The 26,590-nt window shown below is 43.6% G+C and overlaps 1 protein-coding gene across 1 annotated transcript in view; it reads right to left on the bottom strand.

Annotated features, from left to right (window-relative positions):
• The window catches only part of CRYBG1 (crystallin beta-gamma domain containing 1), a 186,230-nt gene that overhangs the window by 42,626 nt on the left and 117,014 nt on the right, over nt 1-26,590 (bottom strand). Inside the window, exons 3-4 of the mRNA XM_047857833.1 lie at nt 7,706-9,321; nt 305-2,642 (exon numbers count right to left, since the gene is read on the bottom strand). Coding sequence (XP_047713789.1) covers nt 305-2,642; nt 7,706-9,321 — 3,954 coding nt within the window. The remainder of the gene's footprint in view (nt 1-304; nt 2,643-7,705; nt 9,322-26,590) is intronic.

Here is a 26,590-nt window from a genome sequence, read left to right as displayed (position 1 = left end):
CTCTGAACTCTCAAGGTACCTTACCTACACCTTTCAGAATACAACATATAAATTCATTAGCTTTAAAATATTTGTAGCTCATTTTTCCTGCTACACTACTAAGACCTTGAAGACAGAATCTAAGTACCCTTCTTCCTCCCTAGCAGTCTTTTCTACACATAGTAGGTTTTCAAAGTGATAAATGAACAGCAAACTCTCATTCACACGCATACCCATTTGAAAGAACACGCACGAATGGCTTGTCATCTCTCTCTCCTCTCATTTCATAAACACCCCCAATAAATGGTAATATGTTGCTACTTACGGTTGGATCTGATAATGACATTGCAGAAAAAGACACGCTTGGGTCAAACCGGCCAGATTTGAAAAGACCCATCAAGTCTGTGTCGCTATTTCCATAGTTTGGCAAGTTTGACTTCAGAACACTTTCGACATGATTAGCTTTTTCCAGATCATCGCTGTTCTTCAGTTTAGAAAATTCAGAAAATTTCATTTCTGGCAAGTGTGGATTGCTTCGTGAGCCCAGATCTTCGTTGGCTTCCTCTTTTGGCAGGTATTTCTCCATGTAGCCTGGACTTTTCAAACCCAAAGGAGACGGATTTGTGGTGTTGAAGCTGAAGACCTTTAGGCTGTTGGCTGGAAGGTTTGGCTGTTCTTTGTCTGAACCGCAGGGCGGGGCACCCTCGGCCCCGGGCTGCAACGGCAAAGACCGAGAAAGAGAACTGTTCTGAGAAGCACCGAAAGATGTGGTCATAGTACTGACTGATGTCACAGAGGGAGAAAAGATTTTGTCGTGTGGTAAAGAAGATAACATGCTTGAGAAGAGTGCACTTTTTTCTAGCCTAGATCTCTTAATGCCCCCATTTGTAATCTCTTTGTTCTCTTTGTCATTTGTTTCTGGAGCCAGCAGAGGTTCTTCTTTCCCATTAGTGTGAGCGTACAAGGACTTGAAGAGAATACTCTGCTCGGTGGATGTACGTTTGGGCCTCAGTTTAGATTTTGTGTCAAGGTTCTGCATCAGCTGTAAGGCCGGTGACATTTCTGGCTGGTTTTCCCTTTTCTTCCCCAAACCAAAGGTAAACACGTTGGGATCTAACACCTTTTCCAAATTGTCCTCGTGAATAGGAGGCATGACAAAGTGAGGGGCAGGAGAGTTTGGCACCCTGGACTTCTTTTTCTTCTGAGGCACACAGACCGTGCTGTCCATCTTTTTGATAATTTCAGTGAATTTTTCCATATCGGAAGAAGAATCAAATACACTATCATCGCTACCAGCAGAAATGTTCAAAAGACTGGCAGGGCTGTCCTGGCCATTCACAACATTCCGATGTGGACTTTGAGGAGCTTCTGAAGGATTTCGGTCACCGGAGGAGCTGACGGGGCTGGATTCAGTCTTCGGGGCTCTTCTGTCACCCTGACTTTGAGCCTGGATAGGCAGAGTTTTCTCTGGTTCTGGCGGCATAACTTGTGGGCCAGATTTTGCTGCGTGTTCCTCTTTGCAGTGAGTGTGTTTGGGTGATGTGCTCTCGTTGCCCAGAACTTCCTCTTTCTGGGGAGCACAGCTTGCAACAGAAACCACTTCAAGTTCATCGTTGTGACAACTTGGCAACTGTGCTTCTCTGACTGCAGAGATCTCTGAGAGGACCTGGGGGCCTACATCCTGGGTGTTCTCCACGGGGAGCATGAAGGATCGGACCTGGACAAGGACCTTGGACGGACCCTCGGTGCCCACGGCTCCCGGGCTGTGCTCTGTGGACAAAGGAGGGCTTGCTTCTCCTCCTTCTCCTGCAAGTTTGGAGGGGGGCACGTTCTCATCATTCTTTTGTGACACGGGCAGAACACATCCATTATGGTCTTCTGACACTTTTAGATCAGTGCATGGAAAATTGCTCGTGGGAGCTTCAACACATGTGTCTTTGGGTGCAGGCTGTGAAAGAGAAGGCCCGTTAGATGACTCAGCTGGGGGCTGTGAGTCAGAAAACATATCCTGGGGGTTTGGTCCGGCTGTTGGAGGGGACTCTTTGGTATCAAGAAGGGCGGGAATGTCTTCTGCTGGATCAGTCATATTTTTGAGTACAAGTCTTTTGCTGTCTGCAGGCTTTGAGTCATCCTCTCCTAAGAGCTTGTGGTCCTTAACAGGAATCAGAGCAGTAACCACTGCTTCGGAAGGGCAGCCAGCATCTGTTTGCACATCTGCTCTATCACCTTGGGTAAGCGGACAACCAAGAGCTTGACCCTCGGCGGGCTCGCCTTCCGATCCTCCTGCACGGGGGCTCCCGGCTGCTGGTGCAATCTCCTCTTCAGTAACTTTGGATTCTGCAGAGGTTTCCTTCACCCGCATACCATTCTGGTGACTACTTGGCATTACTTTCTTTTCGGATTGCTCCATTTCCTTGGCTTTTTTGGCTAAGTTCAGCTTCGCCCTCCCAACAAATGTTTTATTAGAGGCAGGAGTGTTCCTTGTGCCTCGAATGTCAGCATGTCTTGGACTACTGTTTGCCCGTTTGTTTTCAAACAAGGAGATTTTGTTGGCAGTGTTTCCTTTATGAACTGGCTGGCTAAATGGATTATGCTCATTTCCCAAGCTGTCAGGATTCTTAGGGGTTTTAAGATTTAGTTCCACATGTTTGGGCTTGGCAGGGCTGCAAAAATAAAGCAGGAAGATAAAGTTATTGGCCTAGTTTTAAAAAGTGAACATACCAATTTATTCCAAAACCAACATCTTTCTGGTATAGAACATTCGATTTTTCATGAGACTATTTTTTTTTAATGCTTATTTAATTTTGAGACACAGAGAAATAGAGCACGAGTGGGGGAGGGGCAGAGAGACAGAGACATAGAATCTGAAGCAGGCTCCAGGTTCTGAGCTGTCAGCACAGAGGCCGATGCGGGCCTTGAACTCACAAACCGTGAGATCATGACCTGAGCTGAAGTGGGACACTTAACCGACTGAGCCACCCAGGTGCCCCTCATGAGACTTTTTTTAAACAATCCTAAAGACTCTATCAACTATTTTTATTCTTTTTTAAAGTTTATTTTTGAGAGAGACAGAGACAGTGTGAGTTGGGGAGGGGCAGAGAGAGAGGGAGAGTGAGAATCCCAAGCAGGCTCTGCACTGTCAGCACAGAGCCCGACATAGAGCTTGAACTCAAGAACCATGAGATCACGACCTGAACTGAAACCAAGAGTCAGAGGCTTAACTGTCTGAGCCACCCAGGTGCCTCACACTATCAACTATTTTTAACGGATGTTTTGCTTCTATATGATTTAACTAAGCAAGTCTGGAGGTAGGAGGTTAGCAAGTTTATCAAGTACCTAGTATGTGAGCACAGTGCTCAACACTAGAGTCTGAAGACATCTTAGGGCCTGAAGAACATTAGCATGAATTTAAATATTTAATGTACTCCCTTATTTTAAATATGTAAATGATTTTTACATATCATTGTAAACATCAGTTGAATATTTTCATTTCATCATAACTTTTTAAACATTATTTCACAAAGCTAGATTATAAAAATATCTATTATTTACCTCTTTGGATATTTTATTCCCTCCATCTTCCTTCATGTAACTTTATTCTGATTATGTAAGTGTGTTCACTACAGAACGTTTGGAAAATATAAAAATAAAAAATCACTCACAATCCTACCACTCAATCTCCCTGTTAACATTTTAGTATAATTCAGAATCTGTATGTATAGTAAAATATTTTTTAACAGAATTGGGATGATTCTGTCCACAGAGCTTCAGATCTCATCTTTCAGAAAAAGATTAATCTTATATTTCACATTTTTAACACTATTTAAGTTACTAAAAAATTTGAAAAGTTTTTTATAAGTCTACATAAAAGTTTCATCATATAGATGTACCATAATTTACTTTCATTACTCAATTGTTGGTTTTGTCATCATTTTTTGGGCAAAGGGAGTTTCCCCTTGCTCTATAAACTATTACTTTTCTTGGTTGTAATTACCCTCTCGTGGAAATCAAAAATCTTTGAATGTACATACTGTCTTCTTTCTGAGAAACAACATGTTCTCTGTATGACATTAGCCAGCTCTGGTCCTAGCTCTTAACACTAATTATCTGTGTGAGCTTGGTCAAGTTAACTCACTGGACTGGCTACCTTCTCTATCTGCAAAGCACAAACGAACTAGATAGTTTAGAACAGAGTTCCTCCCTGCACCCCACACACCCCAAGTTATGGCTGAAAGAATTCTTGGAGTTCTCTTCAACGGCTACAGTAGGGACCATAGAGACTGATGAAAGGGGCTGCTGGCCAGCCTCACTCCTTTCAACCAGAATCATTTCTACCTATCTGCTTCATACAGCACTTTTATATAAGCTTTCCTAGAAAAATGGACTCCAAAGCTAAAAACAAAAAAATGTCTAAACCACGGGTCTCGTGGTTTATAAAACGAAGAGATACTAACCACTAACAATCACTGACACAACTTGAGAAACACTGTGCTTGCCTAATGTACAATTTTATACATTCTCTTTTAAGACGAGGAAATTAAAGCCTAGAGAAGGTAGGTATTTTGCCAGAAGTCACACAGCTAGTGAGTGACAGGGTCATAATTTGAAACCAGGTGTTCTGGTTTCAGATGCCATGCTCCTGACCACTCAACTCTTCTGCTTCTCCAGACCTCAGGGACCAAATCTGGTCCTTCCCAGCTTTACCTATTCAAGAAGTTAATGAATTATCACGAGATCTATAAAATTAAGCCATCATATTTTGGAGGCCACCTTGATAATGGGAATACAAAGTAGAGAAGCACTGAAATCTCATGGTGCCTCCACATGGATTCACTGGCCTTCAGGAAGGAGGAGCCTTTTGAAGGAACAGGCAGTAGGACTTTGGGGGAGATTCCTTATCCTTTGGGACAAAATGAGAAGACTGAGGGGCGCCTGTGTGGCTCAATCAGTTAAGCATCTGACTTTTGATTTTGGCTCAGGTCATGACCTCATGTCAGGCTCTGAGCCGCTGACAATGCGGAGCCTGCTTGGGATTCTCTGTCTCCCTCTCTCTCTGCCCTCCCCCGTCCCCTCTCAAAAATAAATAAATAAACATTACAAAAAAAAAAAAAAAGAGAGAGAGAAGACTTGAGAAGTTCTTCCCAAATACAGCATTAAGAATTTAGGCTTTATTTTTAGGAATTTTATTTAAATACTAAATTTGATATATTCTTTTAGGCATTGCTTTCCCCTATATCTATCTCCATAAGATAGCCAGGCTCCCTCATGGTGGGCCCAGATCTTAAATTGAAAAGGAAAATTAACTTACAAGCACTGCCTCGAAGATTAAATTCTAAAGCCAGTGGATTAGAAAAGCAGAGTTTACAGATGCCACCAGTTAGTGAGGGATGTTCACATACCAGGAAAAACACATTTTAAAAATTCTCACAAATCAGCTCAAGGAACAGTCAAACATCAAAGTAGATCTTGTGATGTAAATGGAAAATGCTGCAGGTTAGACAACTAACTACCTTAAGGACAGGAAACACATCTACATATTAAAGATTTACACCAAGATCAAAATATATTTTACAACCAAACTTTCTGTGCTATTAAATTCTGCTACCAGGAGTCACTACAATTAACCTAGCTCAAACTGATTAAAAGGAAGGCTTCTGTAATTCATGTTGTAATGCCTTTATTATAACGTGAGAGGGGAAAATCTGGTGTCTAAAAGCTGTGGCTAGCAGAGGAAAATTCTCCATATTCTAAACATACCACTGTTAAGAATCACAACATTTAACACTTGGTAGAGACTTGAAGATGCAAATTTTCTAAAAGCATCAAGAAACATGCTGCTGCATAGTCATCTTTCAGGGAATATAAAATAATTTTAACACTTCAGATGCAAATTGTTTTTAAAAATAACATCTGAGTAACATCTCTTCTTGAAATACAATCAGAGGAAAAAAACTGGAAAAAAAATCCATCAAAGAGAAAAAAAACTAGAAGGAATTAATTTCCCATTTCAATAGTTTGTCGATTCACCAAGTGCAACGCCCTGTGGAAAACACAAATAAGCCAAATGCCTGACAAAGGGAAAGTTTTAGGTAGAAAACAATCTGCATGGAGAAAAAGACACGTGGTTTAGTTCTTGTACAGTAAACGTCACTTTTATAAGAGTTTCATTATAAGATCTGTGAGTTTCATTATAAGATCGCTTCCCAGGTTTGTTTACTCCTGAGCACTGTAACATTTCTGGTTTTTCCACTGGTGTTTTCTGATTGGAAGACCAGTAAGGGTAAGAAACAGCTACACACACAGCAACTCTTCTCAGGCTCACCCTTAGGAGGTCTGAATGTCCGTCACACTGGCCTTCTACAAATAATTGGCATCATTCACTCTGGTTATTTCTCTGACACAGCCTTTACAGAATAAATAGCTGACTTTATCAAAGGTCTCCAGGGTGGCAGCTGGTGAGGTAGCTCAAATTACTCATTAAGCAGGTTGTCCCTCAAGTGTTTACCAAACAGACCTCCTACTCTAAAGCTTATGTATCCAACAGTTCAAATAGAATGAAACCCATTCGGTTTAAGCATCAAAATGCTGTGAAAACACAAGCTCTTTTAATAAATGTGTAAATGCAGGAAAAACTTGAGGAGTTTAGATGTTTATTTTTCACAGGTGCGAACTGGGAGGCGAGGAAGTGAGAGTATGGCAAGGGGAGAATCTTGATTTCTAAAAAGAGCCCTCCCTACCTCATCCACGTATACAAACCACATTTAGCATCAAGGCGCAACAAGCCCATCTCCAGAAAACCAAGAGTGATTTCTTCGGGCTTTATACCTCCCCAGCCTTCACAGCCAGCACCCCACTTCGCAGTTCCAACAGCTATCACCTCATAGAGATATTTATCTGTGTCTTGCCCTGCCAGAGTGGGCCATAAACTTCTCAAGGGTAATATATCATAGTATGACTGAATCATAGTATCAGTTTTTCCCCATAGTTCCTGGCACCATACCATGCACAAAAGGTACTCAATAAATATTTGGGGGGGGGGGGGGGCGGAAATCAATGAATTTAACAGCAGGTAGCCAAACTGTTGTTGAGCTTGATCCTTCCGATGTGTCATTTTAACAGTCTCCCAGTAAGAACCTGGTCCTTTCTCCATTTCAATAACTAAGAATTACTTTTCAACCTGGGGGCAAAAACACCTCTCTCAACTCCTGAATATTCTAAGAAGAGGAATTAGAAAAAAAAATTTTTTTCTTTCAAGCTGCACTAAATTCCAGAAAAAGTTATGTGAGTTATCTTAAACTCACCCACATCAAAGCTACTGGGTCATAGTGAACAGAAGAGTGTTTGCTCCATGTTTTCAAATTCACTGCATAGGCGTCAAGAGCGCCCTATCCAAGAAAGCTGGTATACATTTTGAATAAAGATTTAGCTCCTGTCAGGCCAAGCAGTCTTCTTTCAGTTAATTATGTAAACATCCAGCCTCAAGAGATTTTTACATTCATTCAGCTTAAATCTACCAAAACAGTTAATGAACAACCCAGGAGGCTCCCAAAGTGCCATCTTAAACTGCGTTAACTAGCCCTTCACTTCTTTCCAGCACAGAGGGGAAAGTTCAGTGCAGAGAGAGAGCTCTTCCACAAACGCAAAGACCCCGAGCCTCCCGGAAACGCCCCTCGGCACGTGAGCTGAGACCCACAGCTCCACCAGGCCCCAACCCGCCGCTACTTACAGGGTCACTTTAGTGGTCACCGTCGACCTGCCCACACCGAAATGGTTCCTGGGCTTCAAGCTCTCGGCGTCAGAACCACCGGCCGACCTGCCCAGCTCTTTGCTTCGACTTGCTTCTCCCCGGCCGTCGAAGTGGTTGGGGAGCAGGCCCCTCTTGTGCTCGGGTTTGATCTCCGGCAGCAGCGAGCTGCTCTTGACCGTGAGCTCGCGGGGGATGACACGGGCCGCCTCCTCCCCGTTGTCCCCCGCGGCACCCTTGGCGGCCGGGTCGGGCGCCGGCGCCCTCTTGGGGGTGGACTCCTTGGCGGGAGCCCGAGGGCCGCCTGCAGGCGAGGTGGGCGCGGCCTCGGAGACCCGGCTCTTGCCCCTCCTCTTGGTGGGAGACGAGGCCTGCGGCGGCTGCTTGCCGCGCTCCGACTCCCCGCGGAGCTGCCCTCTGGAACCGGGGCTGGGCTTGGACTCCCCGCTCGCAGCAGAGGCAACGCCCCCGTCGGGGGCCGCCCGCGGAGATTTCACTTTCTTTTCCGCGGAGCCGTTCTCGGTGGCCGCGTTTGGCGCCACCTCGTAGTCGAACACCGCGTCGTCCCTCCCCGCGCTGTCGGGCGGCGCCGTGTCGGGCCCGGGGGAGTCGGTGGATTTCTGCGACCTTCTCCGCCTGCCCGACCTGCGGCCGCCGGACCTCTTCTCCATGTCGTCGGAATCGCCGAAATCTTCTGCCCCCGGAGTAATCGCAACCGGCTCGTCCACCTGTGCCACTTCAGTCTTGCTCAAGTAGATGTCCAAAGTTAACACTGTGGCGGGATGGGTGCGCTCGCCAGGCCGGCAATGTTGTCCTTGGGTCCCGGCTTTGCCGTCTGCCTGCGCTGAGCCAGCGCGGTTCCCCTCGCCCTCCGCCGGTGGGTCACCTGGAGGAGCGGCCGCGTCCTCGGGGGAGCGGCTGCGCGTGTCTTGGGGCCCCACACGGACTGCCCCGGCACACACACGGGGGGCTGTGTCGGTGGCCTCCCTTAGTCCAGCCCCGGAACTCTCCCTGGTGGGCGACCCCGGCACACTCCTCGCACCCTGGGCTGTCTCCTGCTGGAAGCCAGTGCCCGGTGAAGCGTCCTCCCCCGGGCTGCGGGCCAGCGTCTCTGCGTTCTCTTGCCTGGAGGAATTCTCTGGTGAGGAATGCAGCTGCTTGGCAGCGGTGGTGGCACCTGGGAAAGACTCTCCCTCTGCCTCCAGAGGTTCTAATTGGAGTGAATCACGTTCATGGCACTGCTGCCCAGCCGCCGCCGCTGCCTGGCTGCTCGTGCAAGGTGACAGCTTGGCGTCAGGGGGGTCCACCTGTACACAGGTCTCCGGGTGCTCCTCCGACCCCTGGGGCTTCTCCTGCGGGGAACCCTCCTCACACGTGTCAGTTTGCTTTGGTTGGTTGCCCAGAGGTTTACTCTTCTCATTCTCTCTTTCTGGGGGTTTGGAAGAGGCTACATCTTTGGGAGACACTGATTTGGCACTGGAGCTGGTGGGACTCTCTAACCCGTTTCTGCTGGTCCTTCTCCTTCCTGCCGTGAACAGATTGCCAAGTTTCCCCAAAACCGGCTTTCTTTTGTTTTCTTCTGGTGGTTGTGCTCTGGACTGGAAAATAAAAGGGATTGGGGGAGAGAAACTATAAAAAATCTGGGTTTCCCCCTCTTTAATAGTAAGTACATAGCAGAACTACAAGCCAAAATGGTAACAGAGCAGTCTCTGATTGAAAATTAAAGTTATGTTTTTGTTACATTTATTCCAACAAAATAAACCCAGATTTTACTTTTTTAATTTTTCTTAAGCCCCATGATGTGTTTGGCACTACTTAGAATAACATGTTCTTCAACTAGGTCTTGTGTTTTAAATAAAAATTGGGGGCGGGGGGCTGCCCTTGGGTGGTTCAGTTGGTTTAGTATCCGACTTCGGCTTAGGTCATGATCTCACAGTTCCTGGGTTCGAGACCTGCGTCAGGCTCTGTGCTACAGCTCAGAGCCTGAGGCTGCTTCAGATTCTGTGTCTCCCTCTCTCCCTCCCTGCCCCTCCCCCGTTCACACTCTGTTTCTCAAAAATAAATAAACGTTAAAAAAAATTTAGAGAAAAACTCGTAAGGTCCAAATAATCACCTACACAAAATAAACAATTGACTCTAGCTTTTGCTTTTTACCTCCTTCCTCAATAAAACTGCAATTTCAAAACTGACATGCGTGACTACAGGGCATCAGTAAAGACACTAAAGTATCTTAAGGGGGTGTTTTTTTGTTTTTGAAACACCTCCTTTCTTTTTGTAGTAAGGAAGGAAAACCAGGAAAAAGCTCTAGCAGTCCTTTCTAGAACAGAAGGAAGCCACCTGGGTTCAATAGAACTGCAAATGAAAGCTCTTAGGAAAACCAGGATTCTAGCACCTGGGCCCGCCCATAGCCACACCTGCGGTTCCCGGAGGGGCGGGCCCGCACTCCTCCAATGGGAGAAACGGGCGGGCATTCAAACGCCTGCTGGTTTCCCCCTCTCCCCCCAAAGCTATCTGGCCGCTCTGGCCCTCACCCGAAAGACCTTTCCCCCGCGGGAAGTTCCTAAGAGTGCAAATACGGGGTGTACCTGGGGAAGGAGGACGACCACTTTCGCATACCCTCCCGTCTGGGTCCGGGAGGCGCCGGCGGACAGGAGCGCACCTGGCTCTGTCCACGCGGACCTCGGCCGGGGGCCAGCCCCTCACTGCGGCACAGGGCTTCAGACGCGAGTCCCGGAAGCCGAGCCACCCGTGGGAAGGGGTCTGGGCCACCCGCAAAAATCGTCGCGGGTTCCGGGAAGGGAAAAAACGGGCGCCTCTTACATAGCCTGGAGCCAAAGGGCGCTCACCTGGCGCCTGCGCTGGAAGGGGAGGGCGCTCGGAACAAATCAATAAAAGGAAACCTGCCAGTAGGCGCCGCGGTGGGGTTTGCCCCACGCGGAGAGGGGGTCCGTGGGGCACCAGGCGGGCAGGAAGAGAAGGAGGCCTCCCTAGGAAAGGGAGGGAGCTCCGGACGTTAGCCCGGCCTTGGCTCGTAGGGGAGGGCGGTGTGCTCCGCGCAAGGATCCCACTGAAACCAAGACCACACGTGTGGCTACAAGAACTTAAGAATTACCTCTTCCATTAAAAACCCAAGAGCTTAGCTTGAGCCCCACCCACCAAGGCGAACATTCAGGGCAGTTTTTACAATATTGACTGTTTACCGAGAGGTTCCGGAATAACTCTTCAGCTCCATTTCCTTTGCCAGTGAACTTTGGAAGTGGTAGGAAATAGGAAAGACATCAAGATAAACCATGGATATTAACATGGTCGACAAGTACGTATTGAGACAGTCGCGGCAGAGTAACATGTAATTCTGCAACAGCCTAGTTAGGTGCTGGTACCCCACGGTAGAAATGAGGTAAGCAAAGCTCGGACAGCAAAGAGACAAAGAGCGGCGAGGGGGTACTCCTTCAGCTTCACCACCCAGACCCATTTCAGAGGAGGTAGAGGTGCAGAGGGCACTCCTGAGGCAGAGTCAGCCCAGAGAAAGGGATTGAATGCAGGCCATACACCTCCTGAGGAAGTGCTCATGAGTCACATTTACTGACCAGCTCTGAGCAGTTCTTTGGTTTGAGAAGCACCTGGCGGGAGCTTTGGAACGAGCTAGCTGCTGCAGGAGGAAATGGGTCCTTGTTGCAGCAACTGGGAGCTTGTGTGACTGAATTGATATGCTTCTAAAATCTAACCAGATTTTTATTAATAATTCAATCCTACAATGGTTATATAAATAATATAAGAAGGATTCACTGTGTAATTTAAGAAGAAAATAAACATCCCAGCTACCTAAGGAATATATTTGGATTCTTACTACAAGTCAAAAGTATTGCGTGATATTTATTTTTATTTTTGAGAGAGAGAGTGAGCTGGTGCGAGCGGGGAGGGGCAGAGAGAGAGGGAGAATCCCAAGCAGGCTCCATGCTGTCAGCACAGAGCCCGGTGTGGGGCTCGAACTCTTCAATGGTGAGATCATGAGCCAAAATCAAGAGTCAGACTCTCAACCAATTGAGCCACCCAGGCGCCCCGCCCCTTCATTTATTTATTTGTTTATTTATTTACTTATTTATTTATTAATTATTTGAGAGGGAGAGAGAGCAGGAGAAAGGGAGAAAGAATCTTAAGCAGGCTCCACGCTCAGCATGAAGCCCCACATGGGGCTCAACTCCACAACCCTGGGACTGTGACCTGAGCTGAAATCAAGAGTCAGATGTTCAACGGGCTAAGGCACCCAGGCGGCACCCCAGTATTACATGATTTTTAAACATAGTTCATGCTTACTAAGCCCTTCTTAGGCACTAGACACTTAAAAGGAGATTTGCATAGAGTCCCATCTAATCTTCCTAACAGCCCTTGAGGTAGGTACTCTTTTTATGCCCATTTACCAAGGTTACTTTTCGCTGCCCAAAGGTCCACAGCCAGTAGTCTTTCTGACTCTGGAGATGGAGCGCTTTGTCACTGTTGCCTGAAGAGACCTTCAAATGTATCCTAAAGACGTACCCAGGAAAAAAGGTTTGAGTCTGTGGGCTCAATGTTAGCCTGTCTCAAAAGAAAACCGTTAGGTTTATATATTACTCTGTCCTGCCAATCATGTTGTAATCCATCTCTCCCATGGAGTTGAAAGATGCCTGATCAGCAGTCCTCTCTGCCCAGTGCAGGCATTTTTCATTTTTTGGCTATAGCTGCTTTTTTTACAAAACCGGTTGTTCTCTATAACTCAGCCTCATCAACTACTTGACTCCTCTTCCCCTCAGAAGGGCAGCCAATTTATCACCTGCCAGGCTGTTGTTTTGTGTATTGAACTTTCTAGAACTGTAGAGTTTTGTTTGTTTATACATGAATGTTCACAGAAGTTTAATTCATAATTGTCAAAAACTGGAAACAAATATCCATCAACTGTGAATGGAGAAACAAATTGTGGTACATCATACACCAGAATACTACTCAACAATAAAAAGGACTGAACTTCTGAAGTGTGTAATGACATGGATAAATCTTAAAAATGTTATGCTCAGTGAAAGAAGCCAGACTCAAAACATTACCTACTGTATGGTTCCATGTATATGCTATTCTAGGCAATGCAAATCTAATATATAATCATAGAAAATAGATCAATAGTTGCCAGAGGGTAGGGAAGGGGTGGAGGGGTACAATGTGACTACAAAGAGACACAAAGGAACTGTGGGGGTAATGGTGATGTTCTATATCTTAAATGTGCTAATGGGTACACATATGTACATAACTTTCAAAACTCCTGGAATGATACACTTAAAATGGGTACAATTTTTTATATATAAATTATATCTTAATAAAGATGGTTTAAAAATAAAACTTTCTGGGGCGCCTGGGTGGCGCAGTCGGTTAAGCGTCCGACTTCAGCCAGGTCACGATCTCACGGTTCGTGAGTTCGAGCCCCGCGTCAGGCTCTGATGGCTCGGAGCCTGGAGCCTGTTTCCCATTCTGTGTCTCCCTCTCTCTCTGCCCCTCCCCCGTTCATGCTCTGTCTCTCTCTGTCCCAAAAATAAATAAAAAAAACGTTGAAAAAAAAAATTATTAAAAAAAAAATAAAAAAAAAAAAATAAAACTTTCTGGGGTACCTGGGTGGCTCAGTTGGTTAAGCATCTGACTCTTGATTTCAGCTCAGGTCATGATCTCATGGTTTGTGAGTTTGAGCCCCAAGTTGGGCTCTGTACTGACAGTGCAGAGCCTGCTTGGGATTCTCTCTCTTTCCCTCTCCCTCTGATTTTCCCCTGCTCACTTTCTCTTTCTCTCTCAAAAATAAATAAATAAACTTAAAAAAAAAACAACTACAAATTAAACTTCCCCATGAGAAACAATCCATCTGGCTCAGGAGCACATTTCATAGTTCTTGGTCAACAGGAGCCTCAAGTCATTTCAAGAGCTAGATCCTTGTTTACAGCAGAATGCAGCCTTGCTCCAGGAGCCAAGCCCCTGAGTATCTCCAGCATATGTCTATGCAAGGCACTGAGCAGAGTTCAGAATGAATTGTTCATCCTAAGTAAAGTTCACAGTCTTTGAGAAAATCTTTGAGAAAAACCCCTTCTTAAAATAGGACATACATTTCTTTTCAGCCAGGGATTTTTCTTTCCTCATGGAGAAGAATATAAGCATGGCAGATGGAAGGTGAAAAGCTAGATGGCCTTTGAATTGTCCAGAGAATAGTTACCTTCTTACATAGGAGTCTGCACCTGGAGTAGTAAAGGTAGGATGGGACCTAGCACTTACTCGCTCAACCTCCATAATAATCTGTTGGGGAGGGGTGTTTTGCAAAGAGGCCATGAGGGCCAATCAGTTTTCATCCTGCTCTCCTTGGCTGCTCCCCAGGCTCTCCTCCCTGCAAGGTCAGGTTGCTGAGGGTTCTTGGGCTGGGTGTTCACAGACTACAGCAGAGCCCTGCAATCCCAAGACCTCCTTGGTGGTTAGCTCTCTCTTGTGCACTCCTGTACACCTTATTTAAGGCAGCATGCACACCTCACTGTACAGAACCTGCATTTGGAACCCACACCTGATAAGGACGAGAGCTGTCCACAACAGGACTACCTCAGAGATGGCCCATGGGTTGTGTGCTAAGGCTTGTCTTACAGTGCTCCCGTTGGCTAATGTTAAATGTGGCTCATTAGCAATATGTGTAAGCATCTAGGACAAGCCCATAGTCCAGCAGCGAGTAGAGGCCCAGGCAGCACTGGCTGCAGGACTGTTTTGTGATCCCCAGCCTTGGTGTGGCAGCGCCTGCTCTCAGCAGCTGCTCCTTCGTAACGCCACCCTGTGTTATTACCTGTAATTTCAGAGATCTTGGCAATCTCAACTAGTGGGGGACAAAAGGCCAGGGAATACAGGATAAATTGTTAATATACTACAAATTGTTAACGTACCAAAATGTCTGGACATACAAACAAAACAGTGTGCTTATCCCCCACCCCTCACCAGCCACCTGATTGCCTATTGGAGTCACTGCTTTAAATTTAGAAGTAAGTACTTTACCTGAAATTATGTTTGGAGTTTGAAGAAAAATATGTTGAGCATATTTTGTTATTATTATTTTTATGTTTTGATTTTATTTTTGAGAGAGACAGGGTGGGAGCAGGGGAGGAGCAGAGAGAGAGGGAGACACAGAATCCGAAGCAGGCTCCAGGCTACAAGCTGTCAGCACTGAGCCCGATGCAAGGCTCAAACCCACAAACTGTGAGAACGTGACCTGAGCTGAAGTCGAATGCTTAACTGACTGAGCCATCCAGGTGCCCCAATATGTTGAGCATATTATTTGAAAATGTAACTAACATACGGTTTAAAAATAAGTCTTTCATATGTTTCCCACCTTTTTGTTGCCCAGTGGAATATAGGCCCCTTAAGAGCAGGAAAAATGTCCCATCTGTATTCCCATGGCTTAGCACAGGGACTTATAGCTAGAGGTGGACATGATGTATTTGCTGCTACTAGAATTAGGAACATTCCTTCTCCTTTCCGAAACAGAGTTACCAAAATTCTTGTAGATAAAGTAGAAGCATGATTAGATCTAAACAAAACCAAAACAGAATAGAAATCTTTTTTGCACAAGACTTAGTGTGGTCAACAATTTGCAGCTCTAGTCTGCCCATGTGAAGATTCCACAGGGCAATGTAGCTGCTGGCACACAAACTTCCATTTCTTCAGCTTTACTGCTGGCTGCCAGCCCAAATCTGACTTGAGAAGGCAGATCAAGATCTTTTACATGTACTCACCTGTGCCTCCTACCAGAGCATGGTCACTGAGGTAGAAAAGTAACTCTTTTTTGGACACTTGTGACTCCCTAAGCACTCACTTTGATTTCTGAAAATATGCCTTAAAGTAGCTCCTTTAGTTCAGCCACAATGAGGAATGAGTCTAATGGACATTAGTGTAAATGATAGGATGACATGTTACTTTGATAATACCTTAGGTTCTCAACACATGTGTACATGTGTTTGCATTGGTGAGGAACTATTTTTCTGCATACGTTAAAAAAATAGTTTCAGTTGTGAGGCTTAAAAATATAGGGACTTAAGGGGCACCTGGATGGCTCAGTCAGTTGAATGTCCAACTGTTGATTTTGGCTCAGGTCATGATCCCAGGTTGTGGGACTGAGCCCTGCATCAGGCTCCGCACTGAGCATTGAGCATGGAACCTGTTTAAGATTCTCTCTCTCTCTGCCCTTCCCCGTCTCATGCTCCCTCTCTCTCTCAAATTAAAATATATATATATATGGGGATTTAAGCTACTTCAACTTTTTTTTTTTTTTTTAATTTTTTTTTCAACGTTTATTTATTTTTGGGACAGAGAGAGACAGAGCATGAACGGGGGAGGGGCAGAGAGAGAGGGAGACACAGAATCGGAAACAGGCTCCAGGCTCTGAGCCATCAGCCCAGAGCCCGACGCGGGGCTTGAACTCACGGACCGCGAGATCGTGACCTGGCTGAAGTCGGACGCTTAACCGACTGTGCCATCCAGGCGCCCCTAAGCTACTTCAACTTTTAAAAACCCTTCAACTTTTTTTTTTTTTTTAAGTAGGCTCTGTGTCCAATGTGAGGCTCGAGCTCACAACCCTGAGTTTAAGAGTCACATGCTCCACTGACTGAGCCAGTCAGGCACCCCACCCTTCAACTTTTAAAAGTAAAAGCAAGGATCAGAAAATCCCATCCCATAAGCAAGAAATACTTTGAAGATGTGGAACAATTAAAGAACAAAGATGGAGAGTGGGGAAGGGGAGGGAAGTGAAAAAAACAGAGAAACGGTCAAATTTGGAGGGACAATCTGAGGTAGAGTTAGGATGCAAGAAAGAGAAACACACAAAAAGCAAGAAAGACTTTCATGAGGAGATATTACTGAGGAGATATTCATGAGGAGATATTATATTCAATGAGGAGATATTACTCTCTTTTCTTACAACTTCCAGGATGTTCATGCTAAAGAGTTTTAGAAGTAAAATGAAAATCATGTTTTCCCACGATATATGTGCATATATCTGAGCAACATACATACATATATGTGTGCATGCGCATGCACGTGTGTGTGTGTGTGTGTGTGTATGTGATATCTGCACATATCATCTGAGCCTCAGAACCTCAGACAGATGAAGTTACATAAAGGGAGGATCTAGATATGGGTCCCTGATAGTACAGACCTAGATTGCAACAGGCATTTCAAATGACCTACTCTCCTCTATCTCTCCATTTTGTGTTTTTCTTTTCCCTATTCCTTGTGCTAATAAATATGGTCCACTCCAAACACACACACACAATGTAAAAGACGAAATGTTCACATAAATAAACTTTGACCTACTGAGCACTGAAACTTTTCATTTTAACTTTTAAATAAATATTTTTCTTTTATGTGTTATACAGTTCCCTCCCTCAGAGTATACTAAATACAATCTACTACGTAATGATTCTGGAGACAGAACTATGGACCCAGGTTATCCCATTTGTGCTATTACAATGATTTCTTCCAGGGCTGTCATAATGAGTGAAGGCTAAGGCTTGTGCTAAATGACCCACAGACTGTGACAGGTTTAGTAATAAGCAGGCCTTTTGCCAAAAGACATGTGAAATTACTGCATCCGACCACTTTTGATCTACAGTACGACTTCATACAGTGCAACCAGTAATACTTTACATTAGGCCTCAGAGTCTGTCTTCATTGTCACTGATCCCCTGTCTCTCGGGGAGGATGCTTGCTCACCCTGCACAGTTTCCAGTATTTGTCAGCACTCGCAATGCCCACCCACTCTATCTCTATGGCTCATTCTTGTTCTCGTGTGTGTTTGTGTGTGTGTGTATGTGTGTGTGTGTGTGTGTGTGTGTGTGTGTGTTTTATATCTCTTCTCTGTCCATTCAACGTCCAGTGGTATGCACTTCTCTACTTTCTACTTTTCCTACTGTGCCACTTTGAGCCACACAATGACCACATCCTGTTGTATAAAGTCATAGATCTACCACTGGGTCAGCGAAGTGACAGCATGGCTTTTTTCTACCTTTCAAGTGTAACAATGTCCTGAAACGGAGGCATTATTGAACATGAAAGCCATCATTAATGAAACAATTAAATGTTCATTATCCCAAAAGCATTTTATATTCTTCTAGAGGGTTTTTTGAAGAAGTGAAGAGTTTCTTTTGAAAAGGAGATTCCCAGTTCCAGTTAAGAATTGACCTTAGGGCATTCACTGTTTGACAGAAGCAGAGTGAAACCTAATTGTTTAAAACTACAGGTATTCGATCAATCAGAAAGAAGGATAAAATCATGGAATGTTTAAATTCTAGGATCATTTAACTCATTCATTCCACTAACCGTTATTGAGAGTGCACTTTGTGCCAGAATTTTCTCGTTACCTTAAAGAAGCAAACCACAATCCAAAGATCCTAAGTAATTTTCTTAAGACACAAGTCAGGCTTTCTAAAGTTAGCTCAGTAATTTTTCCCATTTGAGGTTACAATATATCATTAGAAAAATAAGATTTTATTTACTAGAATATGATGTATATACCACTTTTATGAATGTCTGACTGCATATAGTATGTTACACCTGTATGATGTGCTTAGTTCTAGGCTTTGCAATTCAAAAAAGGACATGATAGAGTAAGCAGCTGATAAGCTCTCTCTTATTATGGAGTGCTGTTTTTAGAATCAGGGAACTCTGTAAACAGTGGTAAAAACAGGTTTTATGGGGCAGAAAAATTTTGAGAGATTTCTTGTTTGCTCACCCTTCCTCACCCCTCTCTGTGCCCCAAACCCTTGACCACAATAGGATATAGAAACTGACTCCTTTAGGGGCACCTGAGTGGCTCACTGGGTTAAGCATCCAACTTCGACTCAGGTCATGGTCTCACAGTTCATGGGTTCAAGCCCCACATCAGGCTCTGTGCTGACAGCTCAGAGCCTGAAGCCTGCTTCAGATTCTGTGTCTCCCTCTCTCTCTGCCCCTCCCGCACTCGTGCTCTGTCTCTCAAAAATAAATAAATGTTAAAAAATTAAAAAAAAAAAAAAGAAATTCCTTTACCCTTTGGCTTGGGTTTGGTCCAGCCAGTGGAAGGCAATGATGGGAAATCAAGGGTAGGGACCAGGGTGAGGTCACATATTTTTCTTTTCCCCATCTCTCCATGCCCTATTGTGCTCTGGGCAGGTATGGCCAGGTTTGGCCATGGATTCTGTCAGCAGCCTTCCCTGCAGCCATACTTCTCTGCAGTTCCCAGTGACTGCTTCCTCATCTTGCCCCTTCAGGCCTAGGATGGGAAGGATCTCAACTGGTGCTGGCAGGGGAGTGCTTCACTATCCTCTGCTTAAGGTAAAAACAGGTTTTATGGGGCAGAAAAATTTTGAGAGATTTCTTTAAGAAAAATAACCCCAGGGGTGCCTGGGTGGCTCAGTTGCTTAAGCGTCCGACTTCGGCTCAGGTCATGATCTCATGTCATGAGTTCGAGCCCCGTGTCAGGCTCTGTGCTGACAGCTCAGAGCCTGGAGCCTGCTTTGGATTCTGTGTCTCCCTTTCTCTCTGCCCCTCCCCTGCTTGGGTGTGAGCTCACGCGCATGCTCTCTCTCTCAAAAATAAATAGAACATAGAAAGAAAGAAAGAAAGAAAGAAAGAAAGAAAGAAAGAAAGAAAGAAAAAGAACCCCAAATTCTGGATTACAGATTTAGGGACAGGATTTTAGAAGAGGCCAAGTGAGCAAAGAACTTGGAAGCTTAATCTTCTTTCACTTCTCTTGGTTTCCTTAACACCTTTCCCACTCTTTGCCAACAGGCCTTCATTATTTTCCTCAATTACCCAAGTGCTCTGTTCCTGGGCTGGGGTCTTCACTAACACTGTGTGCCCAACCATGGGTAACAAATAACTCACAATGTTTCTTTATGTGTAAATTTGATCAAGTTTTTCTTTTTTTCTCAAATGCGAAGATAATGATCATGCTGAATTAATTTGCTTTGTAGTAGAGATTCTTAATCCTAATTTGGTGAATTTTTTCCCTATGCATAACATGTAACTAAGAGGAGACTGAAGAATTTGAAATTTATCGTACAGTATTTCTTACTATCTCTTGGACTGTATGTATATCTTGATTAGCACAAACCACCGATTAGTCAGTTCCTAATTGGAGTAAAGAAGCTTAGCCAGACTGGAAAATGGAAATATGCTCATTGTGAAGTAGTCGAGTTAGTTCCTTTTTAATTGACCCAGAACCAAACAAACAAACAAACAAACAAACAAACCCAAACATGTTCTTTATGCAATCTAACAAGAATGACTTGCACAATTGCTCAGGTCAAAGATCAAGAATAAGTACTTTAATACAGAGAACAGATTGGTGGTTACCAGAGGAGAAGGGGGTGAGGGAGGGCCAAATGAGTGAAGGGTCACAACTGTATGGTGATGTGTAGTAACTAGACATATGGTGGTGGCCACTTTGTGGTGTATACAAATAGCAAATTATAATGTACACCTGTAAGTTATGCAATATATACCGATTTTACCTCCATATCTGAATGATGTGATGAGGGCATAGGGAATAAGTTGGAGAGAAGAGGGGGAAACAGCCCTGGAGAGGTCTGACGCAGCATGCCTGTCCCCCTCCACCAGGCACAGCTAACAGTCAAGTCCACTGTAAGGTGAGGGAGATCAGGAAGCAAGAAGGAACTTGGAGGTGCCAGGTCTATGAAGAATGAAGCCTCTCCAACACAGTACTATGACTCTAGGCTGTCTACGAGACTTCTAGTGACCTTGAGACTTGAGATTAGTTTAACCACATTTAAAAGTATGGCAGAAAATAATGGAGTTATTTCTAGAAAATGGAACAATCTCAGTTTTTCCAGTTAATCATTTCTCCCCAAATTTCTCAGTTTTCCATCATTTCTAGTGAGAATTATTGACTTCCTGGGCATTACATTCCAAGTTAAGAAGCAGAATGCATGCTTTCGTGAAAAGAACTGTTACTATATAGGGATCAAATCACTTATCCTCTCAAAAAATTCCTCCTCTGTCATACAGGATTACTGAGAAATTCACATGAAATGATATATGTGAACATGCTTTGAAAAGCACAAAGTGCCCTAAGACAGTGGTGGCTGGCATAATTGATAGTCTGATATTTTGCTGATGTTTCACGACCCAAGTTTAAATTATGGAAACTAAGTAAATAATGAGATCACTTTATAGTTCTCAGGTGGTGAGACAGAGATGAGAAAAGAGACCAGATGCAGTTCCTAAAAGAGTTAGCATGTCTCCAGAACTGGGCACACCATTCATGGCTTATGAGTGCTCATCTTCGTTGTGCCATGACCAGAATAAAGAAAACAAACAGAAGTCTACTCCCCCCGCCTTTTTTTAAAAAACTTTTCTCCCCAGATCATAATGTATAGAAGAAGACACGCAACTAGGTAGAGTAGACAGCTTTGGGTCACCTGATGTAAAACTGAACCTCACTTTCTATACCCTTATCCTCCTTTCTTTTTCTTCATAGCACTTATCATTACTTGAACTTCACTTCATGTTTATTTGTATAGTTTATCATATGCTTTCTTTATGGAACATAAGCTGCATGAGCACAAGAATGTAGTTTTGTTCGCCACTGTGTCCCTAATCCTTTCTCAATGCATGGTACCAATAGGCACTCAATAAATATTTGTCAAACGAATGCATCAACCTTATTTTCCAGAAATCCCTTACTTACCCACCCATCAATCAGGGAGAGCCAGACAAGAGTGAGTAGTGGAATGATAAGTTAGTTTGAGGGCAATGAGTTATTCCTGAAGTCGTCAGCAAGCAATCCTCAGACAAGACCAAAGCCCTGTCTCTAGCTTCAGTCCCCTTCTCAAATGATTCCTCCCAAAATCCAGGTTCTGAAATACCCATCCTCTGGATTTGTTTTTGGGATCAATTGAAATGTTTGTAAAACATCTAGCATAATCTCTGGGGAAGAAATGGATGGAAAAGGGAACCTTAGAAAATAAAATTAAAAAAAAAGAAATACATATTCATATTTGAAAGTCAGACTATACAAGCAAGTACAATGAAGAAAATATAAATTAGCTTTCATTTTCCCATCCCAAGATACTATTATTATTTTTTTTTTCTTTCCTGGCTTTTTTTTTTAATTCATTCACTTCTTTTTTAAGTTTAATTTACTTATTTTGAGAGAGAGAGATGGTGTGCACGAGTGGAGGAGAGGCAGAGAGAGAGGGAGAGAGATAAATCCCAAGCATCCCAAGAGAATCGACAAGAGAGAGATCCTAAAAGAGTCGACGTGGGGCTCAAACTCACAAACAGAACTGTGAGATCATGACCCAAGCCCAAATCAAGAGTCAGATGCTTAACTGACTGAGCTACCCAGGCGCCCCTCTTCCTGGCCTTTTTTCAGGGCATTATACAGTATCACTTGATAAAAAGCTTTTTCATATATTGTTTTTTTTCACTGAATTCATGCCAATAAATATACATCTAAAATAGTATTTTTAATGGTTACATTCAATTCCATCATGTTAATGTACTACAATCCCTGCAGTTGTTCATTTATGTTATATTCAATGCATTGCAGGCTGCAGAAAGCATATCTGTAGCTTATCTCTACACATATTCTTAATTATTACCTAGGATACGTTCCTATTCAGTAATTAAGGGAATGAAAAGACCATAATGAGACATATTTACACATCCATCAGATTGGAAAATAATTACAAAGTGATAAATCCAAATATAAGAGAGGCTGTGGAACAATGGGAACTCTTCTACACTGGTAATTGGAATATAATTGGTGCCACTACTTTGGAAAACACTGTGGCATTATCTGATAGAACTGAAGATACACAGGTCCTGTGAACAAGCAAGCAATTCCTCTCCTTAGCACACTCTCTAGAGTAGCAGCTCTTAGAATTTTGGTTTCCGAACCCCTTGACACTCCTAAAACTTAAGGCCCCCAAGAGCCTTTGTTTATGTAGGTTATATCTATCAATACCGATAAGGGACACCTGGGTGGCTCAGCAGGTTAAACACCCGACTCTTGATTTCGGCTCAGGTTATGATCTAACAGTTTCACGAGTTCAAGTCCCACACTGGGCTCTGCGCTGATAGTGTGAAGCCTGGTTGGGATTATCTCTTTCCCTCTCTGTCTGCCCCTCCATGAGAGTGAAAGGCAAATGACATCTCAGCATTGTTATGAAAATAGTTTTGACATTACAGTCTCCCTCAGAAGATGTCGGGAACCCCCAAAGATCCTCACACTTTACTTTGAGAACTTCTGTTGTCCAGAAGCTTGTGAACATTGTTCCAGAACAAGTGCAAAGAATGTTGATAGTAGCATTGCTTGTAATAGCCCCCAACAAAAAACAGACCCAGATCCCACGGACAGTAAAATAAGTTAACTGCGGTACCTTAATACAATAGAATAGTCTACAGCAATATAAACGAGCCAACTTTAGTTGCACACAACCAATGGATGAATTTTATAAATATAAGTTGATCAAAAGAATCCAGACACAAATGAGAACACAGTACATGATTCCATGTATATGAAAGTCAAGAAGAGGAAAACTGATTTGCATTGTCTTGGGATATAGTCATAGGTGGTAATAGTATACAGGAAAGAGATGTGATGGTTATAACAGTTAAGGTAGTGGTTATTGCTTATGGTAGAGGTCCTGTATTTAAAATTTTGATATTTTGGGGTGCCTGGGTGGCTCAGTCAGTTAAGCGTCCAACTTCAGCTCAGGTCACGATCTCACAGTCTGTGAGTTCAAGCCCTGCATCAGACTCAGTATTAACTTTTATTTTTCAAAATATTGTAATAAAATATTATATTAAAATATTATTTGACTGTTGAGTTTTTTGGCAGCCCTTAAACTTTGCTTCTGAAGTGAGTGCCCCATTCCCCTCAACTTAGTACTGGCCCTGGTGGTGGGGTGGGGAGTATGACCAGAGAGACCCAGGGGAGACTTAAGATGAGGCAGCAATGTGTTACATCGTGACCTGCACTTACTTTTACAGGTGCTTGTTTTATAATTATTCATTATACTCTACATTTATACTTTTTACATTTTTCTGACACATGCTGTGTTTTACAATAACTAGGTAAATATGCATGTCTTTGCTAATGGCACTGAACATGTTTCATATACTTATTCTTTGGGACTTATTTCAGCTAACATTTCTTAAGATTGCTTAAGAATCTGCCGCATGCCATAACAGTCTTGTGAGGTGGTAATTGTCATCCTCATTTTCAATTTGAAAAAACCGTGGTGTGGAAAGTGATTTGCTCAAGGTCACATGTAGCTGGTGGGATCAGAAGATGACTGACAATGCCTGCACTATTTCTCTCCTTCCGTTTCCTGCTCTGTTCCTTTTGGCTGCACACACACACACACACACACACACACACCCTTAAACAAGACCAGGGAGAAACCAGGAAGGTCACTTTAGACAGAGAAAGAGCTGGGAAGCAAAGCATGCTGCTAAGGAAGGTGGGGAGGAGGAGCAGGTGAAGGACAGGAAGTGGACCTTGAAGACCCAGGAGTCAGGGCTGGGTGGAGCAGCCCCAGGGGAGCCCAGAAAACAGCATCAGAAGTACCAAACTGGGGAGGAATTCACACTTTAACTCACTGGGGCCTATAAAATAATGGGTTTTCATTTGGCGTCTACTATCTTTTTCCACTCTCTGGATCTTCTGGTCCTTCTACTCCTTCTCTACCCTCAGAGAGATGCCCCTGATTTCTACTCCCACAGAATCTGCTTTTATCCTCCACTCCCTCTACTAGACTTGGTTTTGGAGCATTGCGACTCTGTGCATGCTGGGAATGGGAAGTCTGTGAGAAGGTTGTTGCTCCTTTCGGTTTGAAAAGTAAAGCATTTCATCACCTCTCACCACTCTGTTCCTGGCAGGCAGCATGAGCCTCAGATACCTTCTCTCTGCCTCGGCTTGCACGTTTGGATTGCGTTTTGCAAACACTACTCCTGTACAGGCTTGAGGAGGACAAGTCTGTGCACCTAGGTTGAGCACTGCCCTAGTCCTGATTACGCCTGGAGACACAGGCAGCAGGTTCCTGCCCATTTCAACATTTGAATCAACATCTGAATTTAAGTGTTGTCTCGTTAGCCACGACACCATTAGTACCTGCAGTGTCTCCCATGTACCTTTATCTCATATCAGAGAAACCCAAGGGAGAAACAACCTTCAGGATCGTCAGCCTGGCCAATATACCTCTTCCCCAAGCTCTCCACCATCCCACCCAAGCTTATTTACCAAGGTACATTGGCTATGTTTAAATTCATTTGCTTAGTACATTTTTAGAAGGTTCATAGTCATACTGCTCTTAAGCCAAGATGTTTAATTTTTTTAATTTGGCAAATTTTTGAAAAGCATTTCTTATGAAACATAGGTATTTATTCTAAAGATTTAGAGTGGAGGATTAGGAGCTCATATTTTAATGTAAAGACACTTGTCAGTGTAGTTATTAAGCTATTGTGTCTAACATATCAAAAGATGAAGGAAAGTGTGAAATATTAACAAATAAAATGGCAATAATGCCCAACACTTACTTGGGGTTTTATATTTATGCCTCCACGATCAAACTAGTGAAGCAAAGTCTAATAGACATTATATAAACTTCTTTTTCTTAAAAGTTTACAAGATTGCTTTTTTCTCATAATTTATTTTAAGCCATAGTATTGCTCGAGTGATTAGGGTTGTAAGAAGCTGAGTCTGTCCCATAAATTTCTGTGTCCTAATAAAATCTTGTTTGGGGAAAGTATGTGCAATACATAATAACTTGTTATGGGGACAGGCCAGTAAGAGCAGCAGCCAACGCCCACTGGAGAACACATTTGAAAGATAACCTACATTTTAAAAGAATGTATAATTGACTTCTTCCATCTCCTGCCATGAAGAAAAATAAAAATGAGTCCTTACTCTCAGCCTAATGTTTCCCAAACAGTTTCTTCCAAGGGGCTGGACATCAGTTTCCCTTTGAAATCTGGGAAAGGGGTGCAGGGTGGTGGGGAGATGTGTTGAATTCAGGGGATAGAAAGGATGAAATGAGAGTAGCTTTGTCACTGATGACCTGTGATATTTTCAAGAACCCAGGAAAAGGCAGAGCCAGCAGATCACATACTAGGCATTTTCATTTCTACTTCTAACAAAGCCTCTAAGATACTCAGTCTCCCACTATATCCTTTCTACTCACAATGCTTTATGATTTTTGAGCCCAGAGAATTTGCCAGCTCTAGACAATATACCCATTGTGAAGTTAATTATGTCGTGAATAATACTACTATACAAATTAAAAACAAAGTCTTAGTCGATGAAAAGATAACAAAATTTGGGTTAGTTTCTTACCATGATGTTGCTCCTTTTTTGCTTTCTATAGAAACACCAAGAGAGTACGGGAGGTAAAATGTTGTTGTGCGGGCATTGCCAATATCAATCTTCTTACTTCTCGGGATAGCTTTGTCTAGTCCTCCTCCTCCTCCTAGTCTACCCTGGATAACTCTCACCAGCTCACCTTCGGGCACTGCTGCTCTCTCCCAGGGCCAGAACTGAATGACAGATGCTGTCTGTTTACGTGAAAAGCACAGCTAATAAGGGTGTGTTTGATTTAAGAGTTGAAAGGGTTAAAGAGGTGCGCCTTTTTTTGGGTGTGACACTGAACCAAAACTGCTGAAAAGACAACAGAGGAAGTAGTAGGTAGTTTAGGGAAAGTTACCCTGCATGCCAGAAGTTCTATGGAAAACCTGACTTTAGGAGATAGGAAGCGGATAGAGCACGAAGGATCCCTTAGTTTTCTTTCTCTGGTGAAGAAGGTCAGTTTTCTCTAATGCTGAGTTTTT

This window comes from Prionailurus viverrinus, chromosome B2 (genome assembly GCF_022837055.1).
Source record: "Prionailurus viverrinus isolate Anna chromosome B2, UM_Priviv_1.0, whole genome shotgun sequence".
Taxonomy (NCBI): domain Eukaryota; kingdom Metazoa; phylum Chordata; class Mammalia; order Carnivora; family Felidae; genus Prionailurus; species Prionailurus viverrinus.
This window is presented reverse-complemented; position numbering and strand designations above follow the sequence as displayed.